The sequence below is a fragment of the Barbus barbus genome (genome assembly GCF_936440315.1).
Source record: "Barbus barbus genome assembly, chromosome: 49".
Taxonomy (NCBI): domain Eukaryota; kingdom Metazoa; phylum Chordata; class Actinopteri; order Cypriniformes; family Cyprinidae; genus Barbus; species Barbus barbus.
In genome coordinates, this window is record NC_136727.1 from 20,603,614 (window position 1) to 20,630,087 (window position 26,474).

The following is a 26,474-nucleotide window of genomic DNA, read 5'->3' on the forward strand; positions in this document are numbered from 1 at the left end:
CCTGGTGAGAATCCAACTCCATTTGAAATAAAATAGTTTAAAAGATCATGGATTATTTCATAAACCTACCAATCAGAGGAGATAAATTCATTTTTGAAGGGTCAATTTCCAGCCTTGTAACCCTTGAAACCCCGCTTCTCATTTCTCAAAATGACATGCCGTCCAAAACGCATGAGCACTAATGGCGCAGCGCGCAAAGTTCAGATGAAGGGGGAGAACAAAGGGTTAATCTGCTTGCTTTTTTTAAAATAAAATGTCTCTCTGTCGATACTCTCTTATGGCTTTAGTACGCATTTGTTGCTTTATGTTGTAAAAAACTTCAGCAAATGCTTGCAGTGTCAATGCGACCACTGTGATAACTGCCAATTTGTTTCTTTTCCCCAGTTATCAGGCTTAAATCCTCCCATGAATCCCTGCAGTTGTGCTCACCCAGATACTGCAAGTATAAATTGGCACAATTAAAGCCCCATCCTCAATTCCAAATCATTTTAGTTTTTTTTTTTGTGTCTGTCAGAATCTAAAACGTTTTCCTTTTTATGAGGTGTTCTGTGTAATCTACTCGACTTTGTCTCCTGTCCCCTGTAAGACATCCACTTGCGTTGCGATGGGTGTGGTGGCGGGCGTCGACGTGGATTCGGTTTCGGCGGTGATCCCAGATTCCTGCCCCTCTGCCCTCATCATCAGTTTAAGCTTTTTCTTTGGTGGGTTCTTCAGGGTGCCCAACCTCTCTTTCACCTTGTACTCCAAGGTACTGTGGGGAATACCGTAGATGTTCTGCGCCTTCGAAACGCTCATCTTACCATTCATCACCACAGCAATGGCTTCTTCTAGAATCTCGCTGTTGTACTGACGATACCGTCCCCTTTTCTTTCGGGGTTGCTTGGAGCCGGTCGGGTCTGCCTCCGGATCTGATGTCGGGTACTGAGGTCCTAAAGTTGGCTGTTCGAGGTCTGCACCCCAGTACTCGGCCACGGCTCCCCCATCGAGAAGGCCTCCAAGAGCGGCTCTGCGACTCTGCTTTGGCAAGATGGCCCTCAGCTTCCTACTGAGCGCATTCTCCGAGTGCGCATTGCCCAAAGCAATAGAGCTGTAACTGTAGAGATCCGAGACGTTCCCATGGGAGTCCCAAGACAGATCCATGCCTCTGACTTGCGGGATCTTCAAGTCCACTGGAGGGGAATGTCCAGGTTCTTTCTTTACCGTGATGGAACCGGTGTCGTGGGACTTTGTACCCTTGGTGAACACGCCTTCGTTTAGGTCGTTTAGGTCGCCGCTAACTTGTTTGAGCTTCAGGAGGCCGTCTAGATGGGATTTCCCCCATGTCCCATCGCGGGAAAGAAGGGACTGGGCTTGGCTGTTAAGGAGACCCGCAGACTCTAGGCTAGCCAAAGAAAGAGGTTGGCCAAGGAGGCGATGTTTCTGGCTCAGGAGTTCCTCTTTTATGAGGAGTGACCGGGCCAAGGGTGGCTTGAGGGGTCCAGAACCAATACAGTTCTCCCTTATCCCATCGTGCAAGCTTCTCGGTGGCAAGCCATCGTCATCATCAACATCTCGATAGTTGTGATCAGCTCTCTGGGAACGCCTAATTTATGGAAAGATAAAATGTTCAGACGTGAGAATGTGGTTTGCTATTGGAAGGAAGTCTTGTACTTCAGTCTTGTAAAGGAAAGGGACAATTACTTTGTCTGCTAGAAAGTGAATAAGGCACTTTCCAGGAAAAAGGTACACTTTGGTGTCCCATTAATGTTTTGTAAAAAGAAACTAATACCATGTTTTTGTGTGTGTGAGAGAACTATTAGGTCACTGGATCTAATAGATCTCAACTGTATCCAACAATTAAAGTCAAACTTTATAATTTTCACAAACTGATGAATTGATAAACAACTATATTTAAAAACGATTTACAATTATTAACTTATTTTAAATATCCATAAGCTTTTTTTTCCCAACAATTTGCGATCAACCCTCTTACCAAGTGATCTCCCCCAATTACAGCATGGTGACATGCAAGACATTGACTAAATTTATCAAGCCCAATCATTCAACCATTAACAAAGATATTTCAAGAAAAAATGTTCAATCACAAGTCTTCTTCAATTCATAGGAAATAAGTTTTTCAACATTCCAGTTGATAAACTTCTTGAATGGGTAACAGGTTAGCTAATTTAGATTAAATTATCTCTCACTGAAGTAGTGGGGTTAGCTAGTTTGCGACCAAATATTCAGTGACAGATTAATTTAGTTAACTTACCAATTTCAGCCCTTTTAATTTAATCTTTTAAATTACATATATTTTACATGTTTCATGTTTATTGCTAGAAGATAATATTACACAAATCAGGGTTTTAAAGTGCATTTAGACTTTCACAAATGTTCCAAAGTTTTACAGGGTTACAGACACTGCAAACCACATATAAAATGAACAGAAAATAAAACAGCTCATGTAACATTAGTTTGACCCACCTTAGGCTTAGAGTTAACATTTTACAAGGTTAAACACCTAACATTTGTTTAAAAAAAGTTTTGTACGATATTTGTATAAAGTTTCATAGATGATCATTGACAGTACCATTTTGTGTCTTTCAGAGAACAAAAAAGTATAATTAAAATAAATATACCTCTCCTGAGGAAATTATCATATGTACCACAGTTTACTTACCCTAAAGTGTCTTAGTACGGAAAAGAAGAAGGACACTGACCGTCTAGACTGTGAACTGAAGGTCCCACAAGGGGTTGTCCATAATTACTTACATATTACTCTGGCTCGTCTGTTCCGTCAAGCATCAGCCAAATTATCAAATTTTATTCATAAAGCCATGATTCAAATAAAGCTTTTTACTGTAAAAACTGCCTGTATGCACCATTCAGTACCAGATTTATACTAATTTTGTGAGCTACCATCAACAAAAGTGAAATACAAAATAGGCATCTAGGGATTGGACTAAAGACTCATTTTAAAGGATTCACCGTAACAGGCATGTGTACAACAGATATGCCTGTGATAGTTACAATGCTACAAAGGACTAAGAAACCATGTGTTTGACGTAGAACAATTAGACCTAAATGGAAAACGGTAATATTTTAACACTTAGGAAAAAAAAACAAAAACAAAAAAACTTCTTACCCCTTAACTGTGGGCAAAATTGAGAAACCATGAGAGCTTTTCAGTGAGACACTACCATGACTGTGGTTCTTCTTAGTTGAGAGGTCAAGGACTCCATCTGTAAATAAAAACATCATATTCTAAGACCAGAGGAAAATCAATCAACCAAACTGAATCACACCGTTTATTTGTTTGATATTTTATATTGTTGAATACTTGAAAAATTCTTTACATTCTCTTTCCGAGGTTCTGGTTTTTGGGTTTATATCAATATATATATATCAATCAATCAATTTATATAAATCAATATGACTAATAACTATGACGATGATTACTAAATAATAATAAATAAAATAAGAAATATTTCATTATTAAAATAAAAGTATTTAAAAATATATATAATAATTATAAAATAATAATAATACTAATATACCGCAGGTGCCATATTAACATGCAGGTGGCCTAAATCATTAGAAAGGTTTTATTATAAAATATTATATATTATTAAAATTATGTAATTTTTGAAAGTTCATGTTTTTAATATGAAATATGAGCCTCTTATACATCTCATTTATGCATTAAGAAAAAAAAAAAAAATATATATATATACACTGAAAAAAAAATGTTTAGTCGGTTCAACTTAGAAATTGTATGTCAGCTGGTAACATGTACAATAACTTGTTTTGGTTAAATTAAATAATTGATTTAAGGTTACTGGTTATAAGTGAATTCAACCAACCTGAAAAAACAAGTTTTACTGAAGCATAACTGTTAGTAGATGTAACTTGATTTCTCCAGTTAGGTAAAAAGACTTAAGTGAAGATGTTGATGTTTTATTGACAATTATAAAGTTTGAAGTCACCGTTGTGGAGATACGTGTTTGATTTAGTTGGGCTCTTGATCCTTGATTTTTTTTAGCATTAGTTTTCTCTGGTTGCTGTAAATGTGCGTTTCTAAAGTACATTTGCGGCAGCTGAAAGTGTTCAAGAAAACTTAATGAGATGATGATTTTATGATCAAGTAGTGGTCACAGTTCCCATCTGCAGTGTGTTATTTAGATTTATTAGTTTCACATTGAGAAGTGTTGTCCTGCTTTGAAATTTCGCAAGTTTTTAAATCATCATGTAGAAATTATTGGGCTAAGATCACATAGACTCACAGACATCATGAATCTGCGTATGAACCTCAACAATGGTGACAGTCAACTCTGAACATCACAAAACAAGCTACCAAAGCCACAAAAAAGGTTTGCATTGATTATTGCGCTGCTTATTGATCTTTGTGCGAGTCAAAAAGACACAGCTCAAAAAACGTCCTATATAACAAAAGAGAAAAAACATAACATCACAAGACTAACAGCTAACATCCCTAGACATCAGACTCCTGATATGATCTGTGAATCTGACCACTACACGGAGTCGTCATCATCATCAATAAATAATCAAGATCATTTGATCACAGTTTCTCTCACAACTGTCGCTATAACAAATGTGCTTCAGAAGCACACAGTTGCAGCAGTCAGAGAAAAACTAATGTTAAACGTTCAAGGATCAAGAGCCCAGTTAAAGCAAACACTTATCTCCACAACGGTGACTTCTTGATTATTTTCAATAAAATATCAACATCTAAACCTCAGTTAATTCTCAATAAGAAGTTTAGTATGAAAGAAACAAAGTCAGACTGGGTTGTAATAAGTGAGAATGAGATCTGTTAGTGTTTAATGTTTTGTTGCTGCCAGTCATGAGACATTTTATTTATATTTTTAAGTTTGTTTTTATTTTTTGCAGTGTTACCATTGTGCTGAAGAGTAGCGCTGTAAATTGTAGTTTTCACTTTGCTGCAACTCACTGAACCAGGATTCACTAATCAGCGTGGAGCAGGTCTGCATGTTTTGAATGTGTTAATTCTGAGTTTTATTGGAAATTGTATGTTGTGTCAATGTAATGAATTTAAGTTGAAATGTCATCCTCTTGTTTTGTGTTACATAAGCTTGATTGAACTAGGTTACAACAACAAAACTAGAATTGTATGTAATATCAGATAGAAATACCTCAAAGCAACAACTGCACAGGTTCACTTTTTACAGTGTATATATATATATATATTGTACACCAGAGAAAAACTTAAGCTTTACGGTTTACTTCAAATTCTTTAGGGAGAAGTATAAACATGCTATTTATGTTTCATTCATGCTCTCAATAATACTTTTAATAGCTTATTTTGGGCAAATATTAAAATATTTGATTCATTTCAGCATATCAGTTCTTTTGAACTGTTTGAATAAATCTGTTTTGAACAATTAATTTGTGACACATTTCCGACTCTTGAACGCTTTTTTTAGAACCAAAAACAATATTTGTAGGTAAATTGCTGTTTATTATTATTTATTTATTTCTGTGAATACAGATAAAATTTTTTTAATATTTATAATGTTAATGTAGTGGAAAACATTCCTTGATCGTTTTAACTGAAACTAAAACCTAAAGGTAAAATGTTACAAATATGTTTCAGTTTTTCAGTTGCCTATATGATGACTTGTTTTCAGAGAACATGTCTTGAATTAAGTTTCTGGATAATCATTTTGCTTGTGAAATGTGTTGAGGATGTTTAATTAAAAAAAATATGGGTTAAGAAAAGTTTTTTGCATCATACTGGAATACACAGGATCAATGAAACTGAAGGTGTTTGCAGTCTGACCTTGCTCACTGGGTTCTGTGTCTGGTTTCTTGATGGTGAGGTCCAGTGGGGAGTCCTGGTCTGCCATGAGAAGCTTGCTGAGGACGGGATTCTGTGCGGAGGCAGCGGGGCCGGGACCGGGTGTGGAGGCGTCCGGCTCCAGCGAGGGCGCTTTCGGCAGGCTTTGGTCCTTGGTGCCGTTGGGCTGGGACTGGGGTTGGGGTACGTCCTGAGTTGAGCTGGTTTTTGAGGTATATTCGGCAGCGAACTGTCGGATCATTCGCTGCATGATCTCACGAGCCACTAGAGGAATGTGGGGGTCTGTAAATCTCGGGAGGTCTGCTGAGGGAAAATATATGAAGGAATAAAAATATTACTTGTTTTTTGAAGATACAGGGAAATATAAAAAGTCAAGTCACCTTTATTTATATAGTGCTTTTAACAATGTAAATTGTGCCAAAACAACTCCACAATATCAAAAAAGGAAAATAGTGTGTCAATAATCTAAAATGAAAAGATTAAAAAATATATTTTCAGTGATGTCATCATCCAGCTCAGTTCAGTTTAAATAGTGAAACAGAAAAAGTCTATCCTTCAGTGATATTTACTGCTCACACTTTACACCAGTTCTATTTTAGTATAACTGAGATATTATTATAGTTTATTAGTGTTTAACATTTGTAATTTGTCATTCAAATTTTAGTTATATATTATTTTTAATTTTTATATATATATTATTGTATTTTTATTTCAGTTTACAAGTTACACTAAGTGAAATATTTTATAATATTTTATTTCAAGTAACAATTTTTCTTTTAACGGTTTTAGCATTCGTTAACTATAATAACCCTGCTTCACACACATTTGAACAAATCTCTTGTATTTTGCAGTATTGTTATTGAACACGCAAGTGAATATGATACGTTGTTTTTCTCTTATATGAATGTTATATCTTATAACACTGCATCATTAAACTGTTTCACAATACACTTGGTTAGTGTCATTGTTAAAATCAAAGCCATTGGATTTGGCAGACAAGCCTTTGAAAACATTTCCTACAGGGCAGTAAAGTCCTGCAGACATCCAAAACGGAAAAGCCATTTCCTAAGTTCGTTTAGAGTCAAACAAAACATCAACTATACACGGCCAGGAAGAGAATCAGAAGGCTAAAAACATTTGAACATCAAAACACTTTTCTTGGACATTACACTATACATATGCTGTGTGTATAATCTGTGTGTTAAAATTTAATTTGCAAGCTCTTTTAGTAATTGTCAAAATGAATTTTTGCCATGTCATAACTATTTGAATAAAATATATTTAAAAAGGACATCAATTTAATCCACCACTTTAATTGCCTTTGTTTATAACGAAAAAAGAAAGAAAAATACAAAAACACAAAAATACAAAAAAAGTATCTTCACTTTATCGACTGCTTTGGCTTCAGCTTATGTATAGTACAATATAATGCACGTCTTACCCTTTCTATAGAAGACAACATTGAGGAAATCCTCTGCTTGCTTCTCAAGTTTGTTAATGTTGGACTGCTCTTGTTTGAAGCTGTCTGCTTCTGATAACACTTGGTTGTTCAAACCAACCAAATTTTCCTGGAGAGAAAAAAAAAGAGACTAATTAATTAACAAAATAATCAAAATATATTTGAAAAATCATGTACATTTGATAATCATACTTCATTACGAAGTCCAATATTGTACCAATGTACTTGTCAGATTATTAGCCTGTAAAATGTCTGCAAATTTGTGAATACAAAAGCTGTTTAGTGCCAAAGAAAGAATAAAGCCGATTTATCATTTGAGGTTTGTTGTATAGAAAATCCCCAGGGCAAATGACTGACAGTGTTGTAGTTCCTTCACAGTCCATCTGTCACATCTGAAGATGTGTTTTCAAGTCATAGCTTAACAAAAACTTAAGTTATAATAATAATTACCTGTCACTTGACTGATAAACATTGAAAGCATTAATGAGCATCACTTATTTTTTTCTTTCAACACCAATGACCCAGCAACTACAAAAACATTTAAAGTGCTGCGTGGTTGAAAACGTTCAATGACTCAATGTGATATGTGAAGCTGCTAATGCATTGTTTGTGGAAACATATAGATAGAAAAATAAGAGCCAGATTAATTACCTTCACTTTTTCACGTCTTAAGCAGCAAAAGAGACAATTTTCATTAAACGACCAATCTGACACACCCTCTGGCTCACAATCTGCAAGAGAAAATAAATCGTATCAGTGCTGTCCTTTATAAACAAACACTTAATACACTTTCAAATATATTACAACAAACATGTTGGCCAATCATTAATAATAATGCATTTAAAAATAATAATAATATTATAAGACAATTTCAGTTATATATATATAATTTACAAAACAATAAAAACATGAAGAAGCCTTCCTCTTTTCGAGAAAATGTCAGAAATACATCTTCCGCCGGTTGTTTCCCTGCAAAGGTCAGAAGTGTGAAGCTGTTGCTTTCTGTTAAATTTGATTTGAGTTTGCAAAACTGAATTATTGCTCCAAATGCAAATTGCAATACAAGTGAACTTGTCTAATTTCAGTACATACTTTCAACTTTTATTGTTCAGAATTTGGCAAGTCAGTTGCTTAATTCAGGGTTTAGAGATATTTTTTGTTATACCTCATATCTGATGGTCTCATATCTCAATATTCTCAGTAATAATCTAAATATTCATGTATTATTTTACATTCCGATCAAACGCCCATTGAAATTGCTTCAAAATGCTTAAGAACTACATGCAAAACTGTAACATTTAACTACATATTTTTACTTAGACTGTCAACTCATTTAAAAATATTAATTAAAATAACCCACATATTTGCTGAGAAAAGCCCTTAAAGTAAGACCTAGTCGAATGTATTGCTGACTCCAACAGAAGTCATGTGCATGATCTTGCTGAGCATGAGAAATGAAATTACAATGGTTTTAAGAAACCTTGACTTGACTACCATAAGTGGGCCTTGGGGGAAAATTAAAGTGATAAATCTTGACCCCATATATGACCGCTGTAAATGTTTTTCTTTGTGATGATCTTTGACAGACTACATTTCCAACACTGAGTCTGATTATAGCCGCAAGATAAGAATCACGTGACAAGGACATTTAGTTTATTTTTAGGAGTTGCTGTCTGTTGACCAATTGACTGCGAAATAACCTGAGAGGAGACAATCTTCCATTCTTGACTACTCCATGCATGTGATAGGTAAAGAGGAAAATGTATATTATTTTCATAATTAACTAATTAAAATACAGAACAGGTAATTGAAAAAAGACAAAATGATGACTATAAAAAGAAACGTGACATTAAAGTACAAGCAATTAGACGATCGCTTATTATCAAAGAAAATTAATAACTACAACTAACCTGTACTGATCTGTATATAAAATATTAACTTGAGCAACTTTTAAAGTTCATTAACACTTCCACCTAAAAGACCATTTAATTTGTGGCTGTGTGAATTTTAGGTTACTGTTTTTGCAAAAATAAGTATTTCTAGGTTAATAAACAATTACCAACATAAGTCAAAACTTAGGAAAAACATGACATTTTTCTCCAACACAAAAATGTTCACTGTTTGAAGTTTTAATTTGCATATCAAGAGCTACACAAAAAACAAATGTTTATAGTCATTTTTAAATTTAGTTCAATTTATATGATTTCAATCGTTTAAGCTCATGAATGGTTCTTCTGAGCGAACAGTTAATACACCTTCAGAAACAGACAATTTAAACATTTTCTGAATAAACTGCTAATGTGCAATTAGATCGATTATATTTAATGAATGAATTTTCAAAACAACTAAAGGGCTTAGAACAGAGCCCTGCGGTACTCCAGAACAAAAAACTGAGACCGGGTGTTTTTCATCTAAGCAATTTTGTTTGAATGGACCAAAAAAAAAGAAGCTTTTCATATTCTAATTTGTTTATTTAAAGGTGCAGTACAGAAGATTTGTCTATTTAGTGCCTTAGGTATAAAACTACAAACTAAAAGCTGATACAGTGCAGATGAGTGTGATGGTTTGAGCCATACTGGTGCACATGCAAGTTACAAAACATTTCTGAAGCACAAAAAATAAAATGACACGATAGATTTGAAAAGACCAATTTTTTAAGTATATTTAAGCATAATTTAACATTTATAATTAATATAAGGCTGTTGTAAGGATATGCAACAGAACAATGTGTTTAAAAAGCATGAAAAATAATATCTGCAATAAAAGCCGGCAACTTTTTGTCTCTCTAAGGCTACTTTTATAACTAGCAATGTACATAACTATAAAAACAATAATAATTTTTTTAAAACTTTTTCATAGTTTGACAAAATTACATGTTAATTGGAAATTATGAAAATTACTATAATTTAAAATATATGTAGTAAATCACGTTTTTAATGGATTTCCATCATTTAAAATATAAGGTCATGGACAAGGTTAAAAGTATAACATCTATACAAGAAATGTAAAAAAAAAAAATTACGATTCAAATATGATATTATTTAGACTATAATTAAAAGTTAACTGCCAACAAAGTATTTTAATCTAAAAGTAAACATCAATATAATCTTCACCTCTATCGTAAGCAGTGTAACACTGACCTTGAAAGAGGGTAAGATCTTTTACGAGTCCTGGTCCAAACAGCCCCTCCAAAATGCTTTCAAACCCTGTGAAGCAGACAAAGGTATATTCTTATTAGCTCCGTGTAAGGTCTATAAGTACAACTCACACGTCCACCCCCACACGTGCACAAACTGCTTTCAATTTTATGAACTAAATCAATGCTTTGCCGACGTAATACTGCCACTCAATTTAATTAACTGCAAATACTGGCTCAAGTGCATAGTTGCATGAATACACCCTGATGAATCTGCTAAAATGGGAAACAAAAAAAAGATAAGTATTGTTCTGTGTAAACATTTTATGTTAGTGATTCTTGGAAAGGAAATCTTGGAAAGGAATCAAATGCAATTTAGTCATCTGAATGACAAGATGTGAATTCCTGTAATTTTGATGCTTTAAAAAGGGAACAAATTTAAAGCCACAATCTTTCTGAGAGGTTTGCCTTGCAACTAGCTAATGCAAAACACATTGCAATCTCCTAATTAAATAAAAAAAGAAAAAAACAAAAAGAAACCCCCATAGATTTATAATAGCAGTCATCATAATAAAAAATAATAAGCAAGAACAAAATAACATTTTTGTGCAATCTCTAGTCTAAACCACACACATAAACTTGAATGGTTCATAGTGGTTGTTTAAGGCAAATCCTTACAACTTTTTCAATAACGTCCTTAGTTATGCTGTCGCAATGATGAAGAAGAACATGATCACAAGTTTTTGTCCTTTCAGGAGATAGCTGTCTTTCTGACAGAAACACAAACCGCCAGGCTTAGTTAGTGCGATTCACTATTCATCAGCTGTTCCCACTGCAGTTTGCTTATAAAGCATGCATTTCAAATTCTTGCTGGCTACAAAGGAGGCTTTGAAAACAAAAATGAGCACTTCAAAATGTTCCAACATTCCAGTCCATTAAATGCACAGCATTACTGCTAAAACTGCAGCGGTTTTGAAGCTCAAGTGGATAATTGCATCGGTACACAATGATTGAGTACTGTACATAGAATGCAAAGATATTTGTGATAAAGCACAACATTATGTTATACTTGTTTTAGTAATTACATTTCAGAAATACTTACAATTTTGTATTAAATGCTTATGTAATTGTGCAATTCAGTGATTGTTCATTTTATCATTATATTTATTTATAAAAATGAATAAAATGTTTTTATTTAACATTTTAAATTTTTATTGGACAAAATAATGAACAATGCTAGATTTTTCTTGAAGATAAAGAAAAATTATACATTTTATATTCATCTACTAAAAGATTTTAATTTTTTTTCAACCTTCAGTATTTCATCGTCAAAGCTTTTTCAAAAAAAAAAAAAAAAGAGGTAATAAACTTTTACAAATGCCACTTAAAATAAACCCTAAAATATAAGCCTTTCCCAAGTAGACCAAAGTTTGGGTTGCGGGGTATTAATATTTCTGTTTTATCATCTGAAACAAGTTCTAGTGTTATACTCAATATGAAAAGCACTAGTAGCCTGTTGGAGGAGAACTGTGTGGGATATCGCCACAAAAGAGCGTCTCATTCAACAAAACAAAACTAACATTCATTCATTACAAAACTCTAAATCACCAAGACCAAATAAAGAATGCAGTGCATACATACACAAAAATTGAACAATCATGGTGAGGAAATGTCCCATGGAGGGGTGCGTGAACGTACAGAAACAAGCCAATCAATTCAACACCAGGGAGGGTCACATCGGAAGCTTTTTTGTTTGAACTTCCTGGTGACCATTAATAGTCTATATATAGTGCAATATAGTGTAGTGGATGTATGAATAATTTACTTTCACTGGGCAACAAGCACCCATGTATCTAACCAGTAGATAAGATCGATATATCGCACAGAGTCTAAGTACTGCAGATGGTTGAAGGACACTATTTCCAAGCAAGCTTCCCACACAAGCTAACTGTTCAATATAAAATGTAATTAAATCTAACCAAACAAACTGCATATGTTTAATCTATATTAAGGACAGATTTTTAGAAGGCTTGGCTACTGTAAAAACATAATAATGCTTTGTCTAATGCTGAAATTAGCGTAAACAATTAACTTTGAGTGCTTTGCTTATGTTTCTATAGCTATGAACTACATACAATTTTTTAAACAGTAACCTCATGAAAAAAAAGAAAAAGGAAAGAAAATAAGAATTCCACAAAACTGGATGTGATAATGTCTCTAAGCAAAGGATGAGATTTAGCATTAGAATTATTTTTAGCTGTGGTGAAGGCGTGTCAATTTAAGGATTTTCACACATTGGACCGAGTACCGAACCCTGAGGCACACCACTTGACATTTGGCCCTTTTAAAATGAACTTCGATATTAACTGCTTCTGAATTATTATTACAATAGTTTGCTAATATCTTTGATTCATGATTGTTGCTGTAGTGTTATACTTTTTTGTTGTTTTATTTTAAATCAAATTGGTTGCTAATTTAGACTTCAAATATACACTTTCCTAAAGGCTTAAGCTGTTGTCAATGTCTTCCGGACTTCTTCTGTAACATTTTAAGGAACTAAGCACCACCCAAGAGATCAATATCATCTTACATAAAGACTAGAAAAAAAAGAGCTTTCTCTCTCTGGGGAGTACAATACCTTCATTAAATCATTAAAATCAGCATATTGGAGACGGTGCATGCTTTCTTCCCCGTGGTTTATCTTAACCCTAAATTAAGCCAACTCCCTACCCCCAATCCTTCATACATGAGAGGCAGAAAGGGGGTTGGGGTTGTTCTTGAGGGGAAATCTGTGTCAAATATAACCATCTCTGTCTGGTAGAACGGATGCTACAAAACAGCCTGGCCAAAGGGAACCAAGTTAATTTTGAGTTTTCAAGAACAAACCAATGAACAAATTGACCAATATAATGAATATAATTTACTAAAACACACCTACTCCAATACACACACACACACACACACACACACACACACAGTCACTATAGCAACATTTCTGATGTTAAGAGTAGATCGCCCTTTATCCGGCCAAAAGCAGTTCAAAAGACAAAAAAAAAAAAAAAAGACACTCCAAAAAATATGTTCCCAACCCTACCCCCACCCTCATTCATCAGTCCATTGTTGTGTTTAAAGAGTAGTTTCTCCACATTTCAACTGCATTTATCCAATTTCACTCCGAGCATATTCAAATTGGGGAGGGGCGGAAGAAACTGGGTCATTTCTCTTTGTTTGGTTAAGGAGTTAACCTACAAAAAAACCCGCAGCCTCTGAGAAAGCAATCCTAATCTGAGAAGAACCTGCCATTGTGACCCTGATGGCTATTCTTTAAACTTAGAAGAAAAAAAGCAGCAACATTTTTCTGATAATTCTCTGACAGGAAGCTGACAGCTGAAATTCAGTGTGGCAGCACGCAGGAGTCACACTGCGCAGTTCAACGATCCTTTTGGGGCCAATGATTTATTCAGTGTGCCATGTGCCAAAAGCAGAACGTCTAATTAATTATCCAATTATTTAATTATCCAACTGAAGGCTGCTGAAATGATTAGGAATTCAATAGTGACGGCTTGAAATCTTTTATTATTCCTTTGACATATAAAAATAAATGAAATAAGATTTTAATGTGCTCCAATATTAACTACAGAGCTAATTTGAGAGGTCTCACTATGTTTAATATACATTTTTAATACATTTAACAAAATGCTTATCTAAATAATGTAAAGTGAAATGCACGCTGAAAATGTCAAAGACGTCAACACTTCATGAGTAGTACGTACTTGAAGTAACAAATGATAAAGATTTATTATTTAATCAAATAAATAAAAAAATAAATTTAAATCAGTTTTAAAAGTAATTAATTTGACATCTTTTTTCAGATATTTACTAACATAATTTAAATTCACAGATCATTATCTTCAACTCTAGATGCAATGGCACTTTGTCTCAATGTATTCAAAAGCTTAAATGTTTTATTCAGTGTTGAAGATGCTCGTATTGTTAGTGGAGTAGAGCAGATGTTGAGGTAACAGAGATTGCCTTGAAGATTTGACTGCTTTTACTGCACCCGGAAAGATTCACCCTTGAGAAAGTAGATAGTAGATGAATGCTTAAAGACGCATAGCTCTCTAGGAAGCATTTCTTCTCTTGTCTCAGTTACCTGCAAGGGACGGCGTTCACATACTGTACAAGCAAATGCTGAATAAATACAGTGGATGTCGCCTGTGACTGCTGTTGTGATATCTATAGACTGAAGTTCTCTATTCGGTGAACTTCTACTGAAGTGCTTTATAGGTTTCCTACGCTTCAATTCACACGTTCTGCCAGATTCAAGTCACTTCAGTTCCAAATAAACTGTAAACACTGACACAAAAGCGTAGCCCACAGCTACGTTTAACGAAATAACTAAAACACATAGTAGCAGAAATAAAATGAAGAAAATTTGACGACGAATTCAAAACTTTTTGGCCTTTACACCATGTGAGAGTGAAAAACGCTGAGAAGTGAAGGAAAGAGATTTTTTTAATGCAAAATGTTGCAAGCCGGATTCAAACCTACAGTGTCCACATGAGCATCATAGCTTTGCTACATCTCCAAGTAAAAGCCTATGTTGAATTTTCTTCATTCAAGGCCTCTAAATACCAAAAAAAGTGTTTTCCTTTATGGCAGAAGCATAAATAAAAGAGTGGCACATCACCTGTGTGTGATTAATGATATAAATAAGCATACGCTATTGCCATTTTGACTGCCTTTACGATTTAATTCCCTCTATCCACGTATTTCATACATAGACATCAGACTAATTAATTTGAAGGACTGCAGAAAAAGCTAATTATAAGGTCACAAGGTGCACATATTTTATTATTAAAGAGAGAACAGAAAAAGGAAGTTTGTAGCGGCAGACCGGTTTTCTCAGACGTGTGCTTCCTAACCTCGGGCGTAAAAAGAAGGCTTGCACGTTGCTTAGTGACACTGGGCGAGATCGCTATACTTCTCTTAATTAACCTTTCCTCCATCCCTTTGTATCCTGCTGCCTGTCAGTCATTTCACGGACTATATATATATATATATATAACGTGTTTGGTGTGCAATTGACAAGTTGCTTTAAAAAAAGCTCAGCTCGTCTGGCTTTTGATTTCTAAAGGACACATGTAGTATAAAAGGAGGGGAAAGTCCAAACAAGAAAGCGACCCCCATCATCCATTTCATAAGGGTCTTTCTTTGGAGATGAATGATTAATTATGCTAATTATGCTCCTCGAATGATGTGGCGTAGCATCTGAAGTTAGGAAGGTATTTATAACATGGTGGTCATAACTATAGATGCGTTAGATCAAGCGTGCAAGGTTAAAGGGAAGAATTACTGCTAAAATGGTTTTATACTTTTTAACAACAGTACATCACGATTAGAAAATGACTGATGAGTTTTTTGTTTTTTTTATGTAGATATTCAGAGATCTGGATGGCAGATGGCAATGTAATACTGAGTTTATGCATATAACAGTTAAATTATTGCAAATTAGATGCACACACATCTAATGCAATTTAGTGAGTTCGGCTAATTGATTTTCAACTTTTCTTAACTACAAATATAATATATATTTGATGTTTTAATTGGTGCTTTAATTAGATTGCTGAGTTTTCTGCTTTTGAAGACAACAACAAGAACACATTTGATCACGGTCAAATGAGCCTGAAACTGGACTAATTATTTTGAGATTACAATTAATTAGCCAGTTAAAGACAAACTAACTAGTTGGTTTTGAAATTTTGCACATCCCAACATTCCCATCCCAAAAATAGCCAAATCAAAAATATCCCAATTCAAAAATATCCAAACTATCCACTGGAATTTACCGACTGGCAGAGCTAACAGCATCTCAAGAATCTCAAAATGGTCAAATAACGGTCAATAACACAGAAGTTAATAAAATTAATAATAGACAATGCTTACGTCCAAATGATCCAAAAGTATTATGCCCAATGCTGTAGCATACCTCGGCTCAATTAAATAAATAAAAAAACATTGCATTTATTTGATAGTGTTAACAAAAGTGACAAAAATAAGATGTTGAGATTTCGCTGTTAAACAGCTTTCTGTTTTTGAAGACAACAACTAGATCATGGTCAAGTGAACCGTAAACTGGACTAATTATTCAGGCCCTTCTATCGTTTAGTTAGACCGACTGATAGGGAACGTCTCGGTTACGTATGTAACCCTCATTCCCTGAAGGAGGGAACAGAGACGTCACGTCGGTGACCGACGAATTGGGATCTCGCTTAGAGAGACCAATCCACTTCGAGTGTAACTAAACGAGCCAATGCACATTGGCATGCGATTATTGCATCCAGCTGCCGCTGATCATAGCGTGAGTAAAAGTAGGCAGCAGGTGCAGCGCATATTCAGGTTTTCGCTGAGGAGCCGAGCCGGTGACCCGGCCACTCAGCTGCCGTGGCAACGGGACGTGACGTCTCCGTTCCCTCCTTCAGGGAACGAGGGTTACATACGTAACCGAGACGTTCCCTATCAGTTGGTCACTCCGAGTCACGTCGGTGGCTGACGAATTGGGAGCCCTACCAAACCCCTTCCAGTGTCCTGTGGAAGCCTCCTGCACCCCTATTTTTTGGCGCAGGTCAGGGCTTAGCACAGAAGACCAGTTACTGTTGCTATGGCACTACCCACTCAGTAAGACTGGATAACATTGGGAAAACGTGCCCGTTCCACTTGGAACTGGACGCTGCGGAAGCCCACCCTTCCCAAAGGAGGTTCAGAAGCACTTACGCAGATGAACAACCGTTTAGGTGCATATGGAAGATTAGAGGAGATTGTAGCCTCTTGGACAATGGCAGAACATCTGCCGGGGATACACGGGCTCTAAGGCTATACCGTGGGCTTCACACATATGGGATCCAATTAGGTCTCACATATGGAACCCAGCCCTCTACCGGTTCTCACGGATTCATCGAGTGAGGGCCTGGCGTCAGATGCTCCGCCACATCTGACTGCCGAGGGAATGGAGGAGCTCGACAGGGTCTACAGTAATTGTGCACAGTTTCTCTCCTGTTTCTCCAGCGCTGTTTCATCTGGCTTTAAACTAGTTTAAATCACTGATTAATTTGTGTTGTTTGCTGAATTCAAGCGCTTCACACTGGAGATTCATCAGCGAGTAAACGCTGTAACTGCTTTAGTAAATCCGTGCTGCACTGCCGTTTGAACTTGGAAGCGGGAACCCTCACTAACTAGTCTATTTTGAATTTTTGCACATCACAACTCAAAATCAGCAAAATATCCAATCTATCCATTGGAATCGACCAAGCAGGCACAAATCTCAAAAGTGTTAAAGAGCAGTCAATAAGGCAATAATAACAGTCCCAACTGATCCAGAAATATCATGCCCATTGTCCAAAAATACCATAGCCTATCTTGGCTCAATTTAGAAAATAAAAAAAAGGATGTTGCATTAATTTGCATATTTTTGATTTACAAAAGTGACAAATATGAACTAAAAATACTGAACCCAAAGTATCAAAACAATAGCTGAATTTAGACAACAAATATCACTCTAGAGACAAGAAAACTACAATCTAAATAAAGGTAAGAGGTAAATAAATATATATATATATATAAAAGTCAATCCTTTGTCTGAATTGCCTGAATATTAAGTCTTTTGTCTAACCTAGTAAGAAAAACACAACAAAAATCATAAAGATAAAAATTATGAATGTCGTTAATCTTTAAAGAGAAGATAAAAGCAGACGTTGTTTCTAAAATCTTTATAAAAATTATTTTATTGTTATTTGTTTATCTATTAATATTAATTAATATATTTTTATTATTATTATTATTTTTTTTTTATTAAAAAAATGTAAGTGTACCAGGGGGTGAGATGGGTTGGGTTCTAAATTTGTACAGCTGCTTTTTGTTTTGTACTACTCTTCCACAGAATAAAACAAACAGTTGTTAAAAAAAAGAAAGAAAAGCAGACGTTTCCGTCATCCAGATAATTTCGTCCTATTACCTGAAAGACTTTGCGTTTCCAGCAACATAAAAACTTGTATGAACATTCCTGTAACAAGGTACAAGGCTAGCGCGTGAACTTCTAAGAAAAACAAATAGAAACGCACTCAAGTGCTTCCTGCATCCACTATTTTATTTTCCCTTGTTTCTATTACAGCAAGAACATTGAAAGTGTTATTTGGAGAGGGGGTTAAACAATGTCATTCGGTCCCCTCTTAACCAAGATTGTGTTTGAATCGGAGTGTGGGAAAGCATAAACCCGCAGCTGTGCTATGAGGGAACGGCCAATCAAAACCCATCAGGACATCGGCCTTCCACGACAGGACCTTTTAGGTCACCAAGCCCCAATTGCAGGGAATGTACATCTCTTACATGCACCATTTGTCATAAAAAGGAACTGTTGGCCATGAAAGGCAATTTTAAGCTTTTGATGGTGGTGATTAGTGTCAAAAGCAATGTTTACTTGGCCATTAAGTGCCAAATGTGCACCATTAGGTTAAAGTAGACGTCTGGATTTAAGTCCGCTGTAAAGCAGGTTATTTATAGGGTAAAGTGTTCCAAAAAATCAAATGTGATATACATATACAATTTTCTTTTTTTTTTGCAGTACTTCATTTCAAAAAGAAGGGTTTTTTGTTAGTTTTTCTGGAAGAAGAAGAAGAATACAAAGTCGATTTTCCAAAATATTTAATCTTTGCAAGCTGCTCTGCGTAAATGGTTTATTTTCAGGGCTGACGCACTGCTGTAGTGATCTCAGAGTAAACCCACAGAACATCTGTAGCACAATTAAAATATATTTGTCTTTGAGAGAATTCATTTTTTATTAAAAACTACAGCTTTTTTTTTTCTTTTTTATAGCCTAAGGTCAATGTGAAAATGAAAGCACTCTACAAAAAGGCTTGGCCTTCGTCGTGCGTGTCTGTGCACTACATTGCCATTGTTTTGCACCTGAACCTTGGATCAATAATAGTTTTCTTTCTGTCTGTTTATGTATTAGAGTTGAAGAATACAACAAAAATGCCTATTTTTCTGTTTTTACAAAGTTATATTATATAGGTAGACCATTATTTCAACTATGCAGTAAATGTTGCAAAGTATATTCACTAAGTAAAATGCAACTAGGTTTCTTTTCCCACACAGTTTTTCCCCAAAATAACTGAAAGAATCATATTTAATCATTTTCAATAATATGTACCAATACAGCAATACATATTGTTTAAAAAAAGCAATATTTACCAACATATTTTTTTAGAACCAGCAACAAAACCACCATAAGTCAAATCCCTCTAAAGGTATATAGTTTACCAAAAATAGCGTTGTTCCAAACTTTCTTTCTTCAGTGAAACATAAAGACAAGGAAATTCAGCAGAAGATGTTCTTTTCCATGCAATTAAAGTGAATAGTGACCATTTTCATTGAAAGAGCAGTTTGGAGTCGTTGCGCTACGGGCGTCCCAAGTTCGAATCCCGGCTGATCCTGCCCCCCTCTCGCTCTCTCACTTTGCTTCCTCTCAGTTCTGATCATAATAAAGGCAAAAATAATAATAATAATAAATAATCTTTAAAAAAAAAAGAGCAGCTTGGACATTCTGTTAAATAACTCCTGAGTTTCAAAAAGCGAGCAACTAATCATCGAATTTTCTTATTTGGGTGAGCTATACCTTTCATAAAGACATCAGAGAACATATATCCATTGTACACCACTGTGATAATTCAACACTACATGAGTGAAAGGAAAACTTCATCTCTCTATTCATAACACAATGCAGGTGATATGATACTCCATTCAAAAACACTCTTTCCCACAAAACAATCTGTCTATTGAATCCTCCAGATCCCTCCCCCGACAAATCAAACATCCAGATCGAAAACATTGCATAGATCAATGCAAAAATGGCTTTTTTACACAAATGTTATTTTTTTAGATTTGGACAGATTTACCTATATAATATCCTGTTTTAACTGACACATCCAAGTCTATTGTTTTGTGTTTCTCGTATAATTTATGAGAAGAGTTTTTCCATGGTTTAAATGCAAATCGGCAACTGCTCAAACTTCATATTATTTTAGGTTATATGGTTTTTAATGAGATTTAATCTAGCTTTGGAATAGGTTGAAACACAGACAAAAAGTAATAACTTGGCTGGAGAGATAACAATTGTTATGCATTTCCACTAAATTACTTTTATAGCCAGATGCAGAACTTAGGGAAAAAATCCCTAAGCATTAGAAACTATTTAAATAAACAGTTTATTCAGTTTTCCAAATAACAGTAAATAGTTCATTTTACTTTTGTAATTATTGGCAGCTACTGAACAATAGAGTCTTACATTGGGACTCACAATTAATCTCATTTAACAGCACAAAGACCCTAAAGATAATAGTCAACGGATCACCAGAGTATAAAATCATCTCTAGTCGGGAGGGGGCTCTGTAATTGATATGAGTTTTCAGCAGACTGTTCTTATCATATGATTTTCACATGCATTCCTGCTATATACCACTGAGAAACAGAAGAAATCATTCACTCGGTGACTGAGATGCTAGAGAAAACAAACATATAGCTGAAGGATGGGCTAACTTCTACTTCTTGTAAAAAAGTAATTAATTGAACGTTTTGGATTCTGCTGACCCTCAGATGGCTGTGCTTTAAAGGGCATGAACTTTTTCAATCAGGTTTTACTGTACAAACGGTCTAACATATAGCATGCAAATTAAAGCACTGTTACTGAAACACACAGACGACAAAAAAAGAGAGAAAATGTCTTTAATAATTGGACTAGTCGACCATTGCAAGGCACCCCAATAGCTAATCATGAACAAAAGAGACTGAAAAAATTAACTGGATTAACTTCACTGAACTTTTATTAGGTAACTACAGAGTAAATACAGGGTTTATCTGAGGGTTACATCTAGATAACATATTACTGAAACTGCATTCAAAATTAATCATTTAGAAAAATGTAAAATCAATCAAAAAATTGCAAAAACAAAGCCTATTATGAAAAACATGCTACACTTGAACCTATCTTTGAATACTACATTTCATATTCTTATCTCTGCATTCCAAGTGTTTCCGTATTACAACTGCTTTGCTAAAAGTGATGCTAAAACTTACAAATGTTTCTTGGTATTTATGAATTATAGCAGCATAAACATTAAAGCTTGAAAACTAGGCAAAAGCTTTTCATTCATTTGCCACCATTACTCAAAAAAAAAATCTGCATCAGCATTCCAGCATTCCCTAAAAATATCTGCTTCAGCAAAAATAATCAAATTCCTTCAAACCCCCACCTTTTTAGGGCATTCAACTTTGAGAGCATAATCTAAACCCATTCTGAACACGGCTTTACTGTCACATGAGAGGCAGACAAAAAAAAAAAAGGGCAGATTTGGACACATTTGGATCTACAGGGATTGGTTTAGGCTGACATGAACAACAGCACAGAAAGAGGAAGTGTACAATTTGAGCTTATCTTGTCTTTACAGTTACTGTATATCAAAAAGAAACACTCCCAAAGTTTGCGCAACAGCCTGTTAAAGAATGTTTCACTTGAATGTGACCAAGCATGGCATATACATATACCTGGAAACTTTTGGGAATTTAGGGAGGAAACATAACCTGAGAGAACAAATATTATACAATGAAATGTGCCCAAAATTCAATGTTCTTGACAATAAATCCTTATTTCACAATTATTATTCCATTGCATTTACAAATTTAGTTGTGAACAACATCCAAATAAGTCTCTACACAAGCATGATTAGAACTGGTCAAAAAACGTCAGAATTGGGATATAATACGGATTTAATCTAGATGTCCTTTGACAGAATGAGAATCCCTGGGGTTTAAAAGGAGAAAATAATGGTGGCAGACGACTTCCCAGATGTCAAAATACTTAGGCACAGAAGCCTGAAAAAATTCAGCGGAAAACCAAAAGTATTATCTCTGTGGGAGTATAATGCTACTACTCTTAAAGTAGTTTACATGGTTTAGCGTAACCCTGCCAGCTTAACCATGAAAGTGGTGGAGACCCAAGCTGTAAGCTTTAGATAAATGCTCAAATCAAGAAGAATCAATGCTTTAGTTCCCTAAACAAAAATATAACTTTGTTCCCAAATGTGCAAACAAAATGACCTTCATTTGGCCATCTAACAAATTAGAATTGTGTTTAATTTAAAGTGCAATGCATCCTAACAGCTGTTGTATATTTCAGTGAATCATTCAATATTTCATATAAAATATTAAGCATGTTACGGTAAAAAAACAGGGTTTTAACATTTATTTCATTATTTAACTATTCAATTATTTAATCAAATATTCTTTGCAGTATTTCCCCCCGTACTGTAAACACATGCAGCTGTTCTAAACAAGAAAAAAGATCCATACATAATTCAGATGACAGTTTTTTTAATCAATTTAAAATGCTGTTGATTTTCAGTAGTGGTCAAAAAGAATGCAACTCGAATCAATGCACCTTCTTGCAGCCTACATGCCAATTAAATCTGCTGGAAACTGTCGTCAAATAGCTCCAGGCGCTTCTTTAACAACCTCTTCACTTGGGGGTGGATGTTCAAGAGCTGCTAGAAGCGGTTTACGGTCAAGATAGAAAAAAATAAAGGTAACGTCGCTCTCGATATGCACCAAAAAGGTGCCAAAACCACCAAAACCAAAATGCATGATTATGAACCATGCATGGAACTACAAGAACTTGTAAAGGCGCTATAGGATAGCTAATATAGATAAGGTGGTGACCAAACTCTGGCGATTGATAAACAGCAGTAAATGTCAAAGGAATATCCAAAATAGCCCTATATTTGAGCGAAATGTTGCAAGAATCATAATTGGCCAGAAGACTGTTGCTGGTCTTTGATGAAACGAGAGGAAAGGCAAATGCATAGGGGAGCTTTCTAAGAGAGAGAGGGGGAGGAAGATGATGACTAGAGATAAAAATAAAAAGTGACATTTTTCCTGATGGTAATGGTTCTCACAGCAAGCAGCTTTGACCTTCAGTTTTGTTTGAATTTGTGACGCTCTCGTGCATGACACCAAATGTGTGGTGACAAATTCACCCACAAAGAGTTGGAAAAGCCAGGAAAGCCAAGATTCGGTTGGGTTTTGTCAAGTCCTTGTATGTATTAGCCGTTTCAGGCAGATTAAAAATAAACAGCAGACGAATAAATCCGTCTGATTAAAACTGCGACATCTCATCACAATGATTTATTTAACCAAATGAAAGCTCCACACACATGATCAAACTACATTTTATGTATTTAGACGCGCCAAGGCTAGATATAAAAACCACTACAAGAGTTAAACTAAAATTACTAAAATTATCTCATTCAACAGTCTTTTGCCAAACCTTGAGCCACCAATAAACGGAAATAATTTAATTGAAATATATATAGTGAATGAAAATAAATGGCCAAGCTGTTCACTAGAGAGAAAAGCGAATCATAAAATGAATATTAATAAAATCAGTTATTGAATGTTGGTACTGTTTGTCAACTTTGATTAATAATTGACATTACATGCTGCTGCCGTATCCATGCAAGGCTATCTACAGATCAACAAACAAGCAAAGCTAGCTGTAGTAAACATAATAGTCCATGTAGCATTACAGAGGATGATTTAGTATCAGACCACAAACAGAAACAGACAACAAAAAAGGAAATGATAACAAAATATGATACCATTGACAGCCCAAATTCAGCATGGTTTGCAAAATCTTCTTTGCAGCTTCTAGCAATGCTGGCTTTCAAGGAGAGTTTGTTAACAACGGTTTAGAATTTGGAACTTTGACCCTTGAAAGTTTGAGGAAATGATTTATGATGCTCCCTAAAGCGTTATCAACAGAGCAAGAATGCAAAGGTGTGATGAAGGTGTGATCCAACTTTTACATACTTCGAGATTACAGAAGCTCCGAGGGATATTAATGACTTTGGTTGTCTAAAAACATGCTAAGCTCTCATTATGGAGTCACTGGAGAGTTTCAGTAGACTAAACCCAAATTATTTAGTCTACATTCCCTCAAAGCATTCCTAGAATTAATCTCTTGTGATGGACAGAATATCTGCATGGCATAAGATACAAATCTTTAAGCCTTCAACACAGCAACTGCATTTGTTCCAACACATTTAACCATTCCTCCATGACATTTCCAGTCATTTGTGATTAGGATTTTAAAATAATCTGCACTCTCAAAATGTTTTTAACTAATTAACTACATCAGGTAATAATCAAGTTAATAACCTCTAAAAACTCATAGCCTTTAAATTCCACTAATATTATCACCGTGGGAATCTCGTTAAAGGCTTTTCAGCACAAAATAGCAATGAATCCACCCATCATCACATCAATGCCCTCATACTTCCTGGAACGGGCCTTTTGGTACAAATTAGGAGCTTTTCCTCATAGTGTGAGGTAAACTAAGCCGGTTTCACTGACATTTACGGCGTATCTGATAACAAAATACATCCTAGTCGTCAATATATGTTTATCATATCTGATATTATGTAGGACATAAAATATTTACCATCTAGAGTCCCACATATGTTCAATATCTGACATTAATGCAGCATTACATCACTATATATGGTTATATCTGCATTGTTTTGGTTGATGGAGAGTGACCAACATTTACTGAAAAGCTGCTGTAAGCCAAGGGTGTTCTGTCTGACATTAAAAGAGAGATTAACACAAATCTAGGGTTGAAAACTAGCAAACCTCGAGGTTAAGACTCAATAATCTCCCAATAACATCAGATACGGCGATTTAAAGGATTAAACAAAGCTAATGAAACATTAGATTGACGGGGGAGGGGCAGGAAAACAACAGTTTCTGTCATATTTTAGGAAATGAGAACCAAAAACGAGTAAATAACAAATAGAAACGTTACTCTAGGCTTCCCAAAAACCAAATATTGTTGCTATTTGCAAGACATTTTGTCTGCACTGACACGTCTCGTTCATGGACTGCCTTGCTGCTTCAAAGCGAGCAATCGATTAACAATATATATATATAAATAAATAAAAAGATCAAAACAGACTCAAATATCAGCGCATATATTCGGCAAACCCGTCCTGATTAAGCTCAAGATGTTATATTAAAGTGTAAGAAGCATCCGATAACAACTCAGCAATATGCGCAGTGTCATTTTCTTTGTCAACCCCCTCCTTCCCCTAAAATACAAAATTATTTTCTGACATTTCCCCATTGCAGCAATGCGCGCTCCCCCAGCGCCGATGATTTGAGCGGACGCGCGCAGCGGGGCGGGGACGCGCACAGCCCTCCCCCCCAAATAATACAGTAGCCTACAATAAAGCAGGGAGCGCGCACACTGGCAAAAGAAACGCCAGCGATTGGTCAGAGCACAATTCCCTCTGTAGACGTAACACGCCCTGCTTACAATAAATAAACATCGCCTAAATTTCCTCTAAAATATATAACTTAAAGAAATTGCGTTGGGCCAAAACAACAGCTGTTTAATATAAACGCAAATGTACATTTTTCTCAAACAACGCCCGCGCAACTAAACTAATTATTGCATTTTTTTTTTTTTTTTTGATAAGGTCCAGCGGAGAGAGCAGCTATAAGAAAAAAATCGTTGCGAGACAAAAAAAAAAAATCCGCTTGGCTCGCGGCTCGCGGCACTGGGTTTAGCCGGTCCCCGTGCCGAATAAACACATTGAATCAACCCCGAAGCTCCGCCAGACAATCCTGCACGAGAGGTTAAGCGAGCTTACCTACACAGTGAATGAGTTTGTGCCGCCACGAGTCAAGCTCCTGCCGAAAGCCGCGCCTCTCGATCGTGCATTGCTGCCTTCTGCACAGACTCGCCATTTTCTACCGGCCCCTCCCGCGGGCGCGCGCCTCACACCGGGAGCTCCCGGAGCCCGCGTCATCGGCCCCCTCTCTCTCTCCGTGGGTCTTCAATGCTGCAGCACTTTTCTGACATGTCCCTCCCATATCCAAATCTCCTTCAGCCTATAACTGAAGCTTTGCCTGTTTTCTCTCCAAAGAATTTAAGCATGTACTTGAGTGCATAGATG

The 26,474-nt window shown here is 35.6% G+C and overlaps 1 protein-coding gene across 2 annotated transcripts; it reads right to left on the bottom strand.

Annotated features, from left to right (window-relative positions):
- Positions 1–503: 503 nt before the first annotated feature.
- On the bottom strand, positions 504–26,359 carry lcor (ligand dependent nuclear receptor corepressor). Of its 2 annotated transcripts, none has more exons than XM_079413366.1 (7): positions 26,169–26,359; positions 10,418–10,483; positions 7,929–8,008; positions 7,260–7,386; positions 5,801–6,118; positions 3,125–3,221; positions 504–1,582 (listed from the first exon to the last, which is right to left on the bottom strand). In XM_079413366.1, the coding sequence occupies exons 1-7, from the start codon at positions 26,263–26,265 to the stop codon at positions 556–558; spliced, it is 1,812 nt and encodes a 603-aa protein (XP_079269492.1). In that variant the 5' UTR covers positions 26,266–26,359; the 3' UTR covers positions 504–555. The 2 variants fall into 2 exon arrangements, with proteins under 2 accessions (XP_079269492.1, XP_079269491.1); XM_079413365.1 differs by having other exon boundaries at positions 5,801–6,121; positions 26,169–26,277.
- Positions 26,360–26,474: the final 115 nt, after the last annotated feature.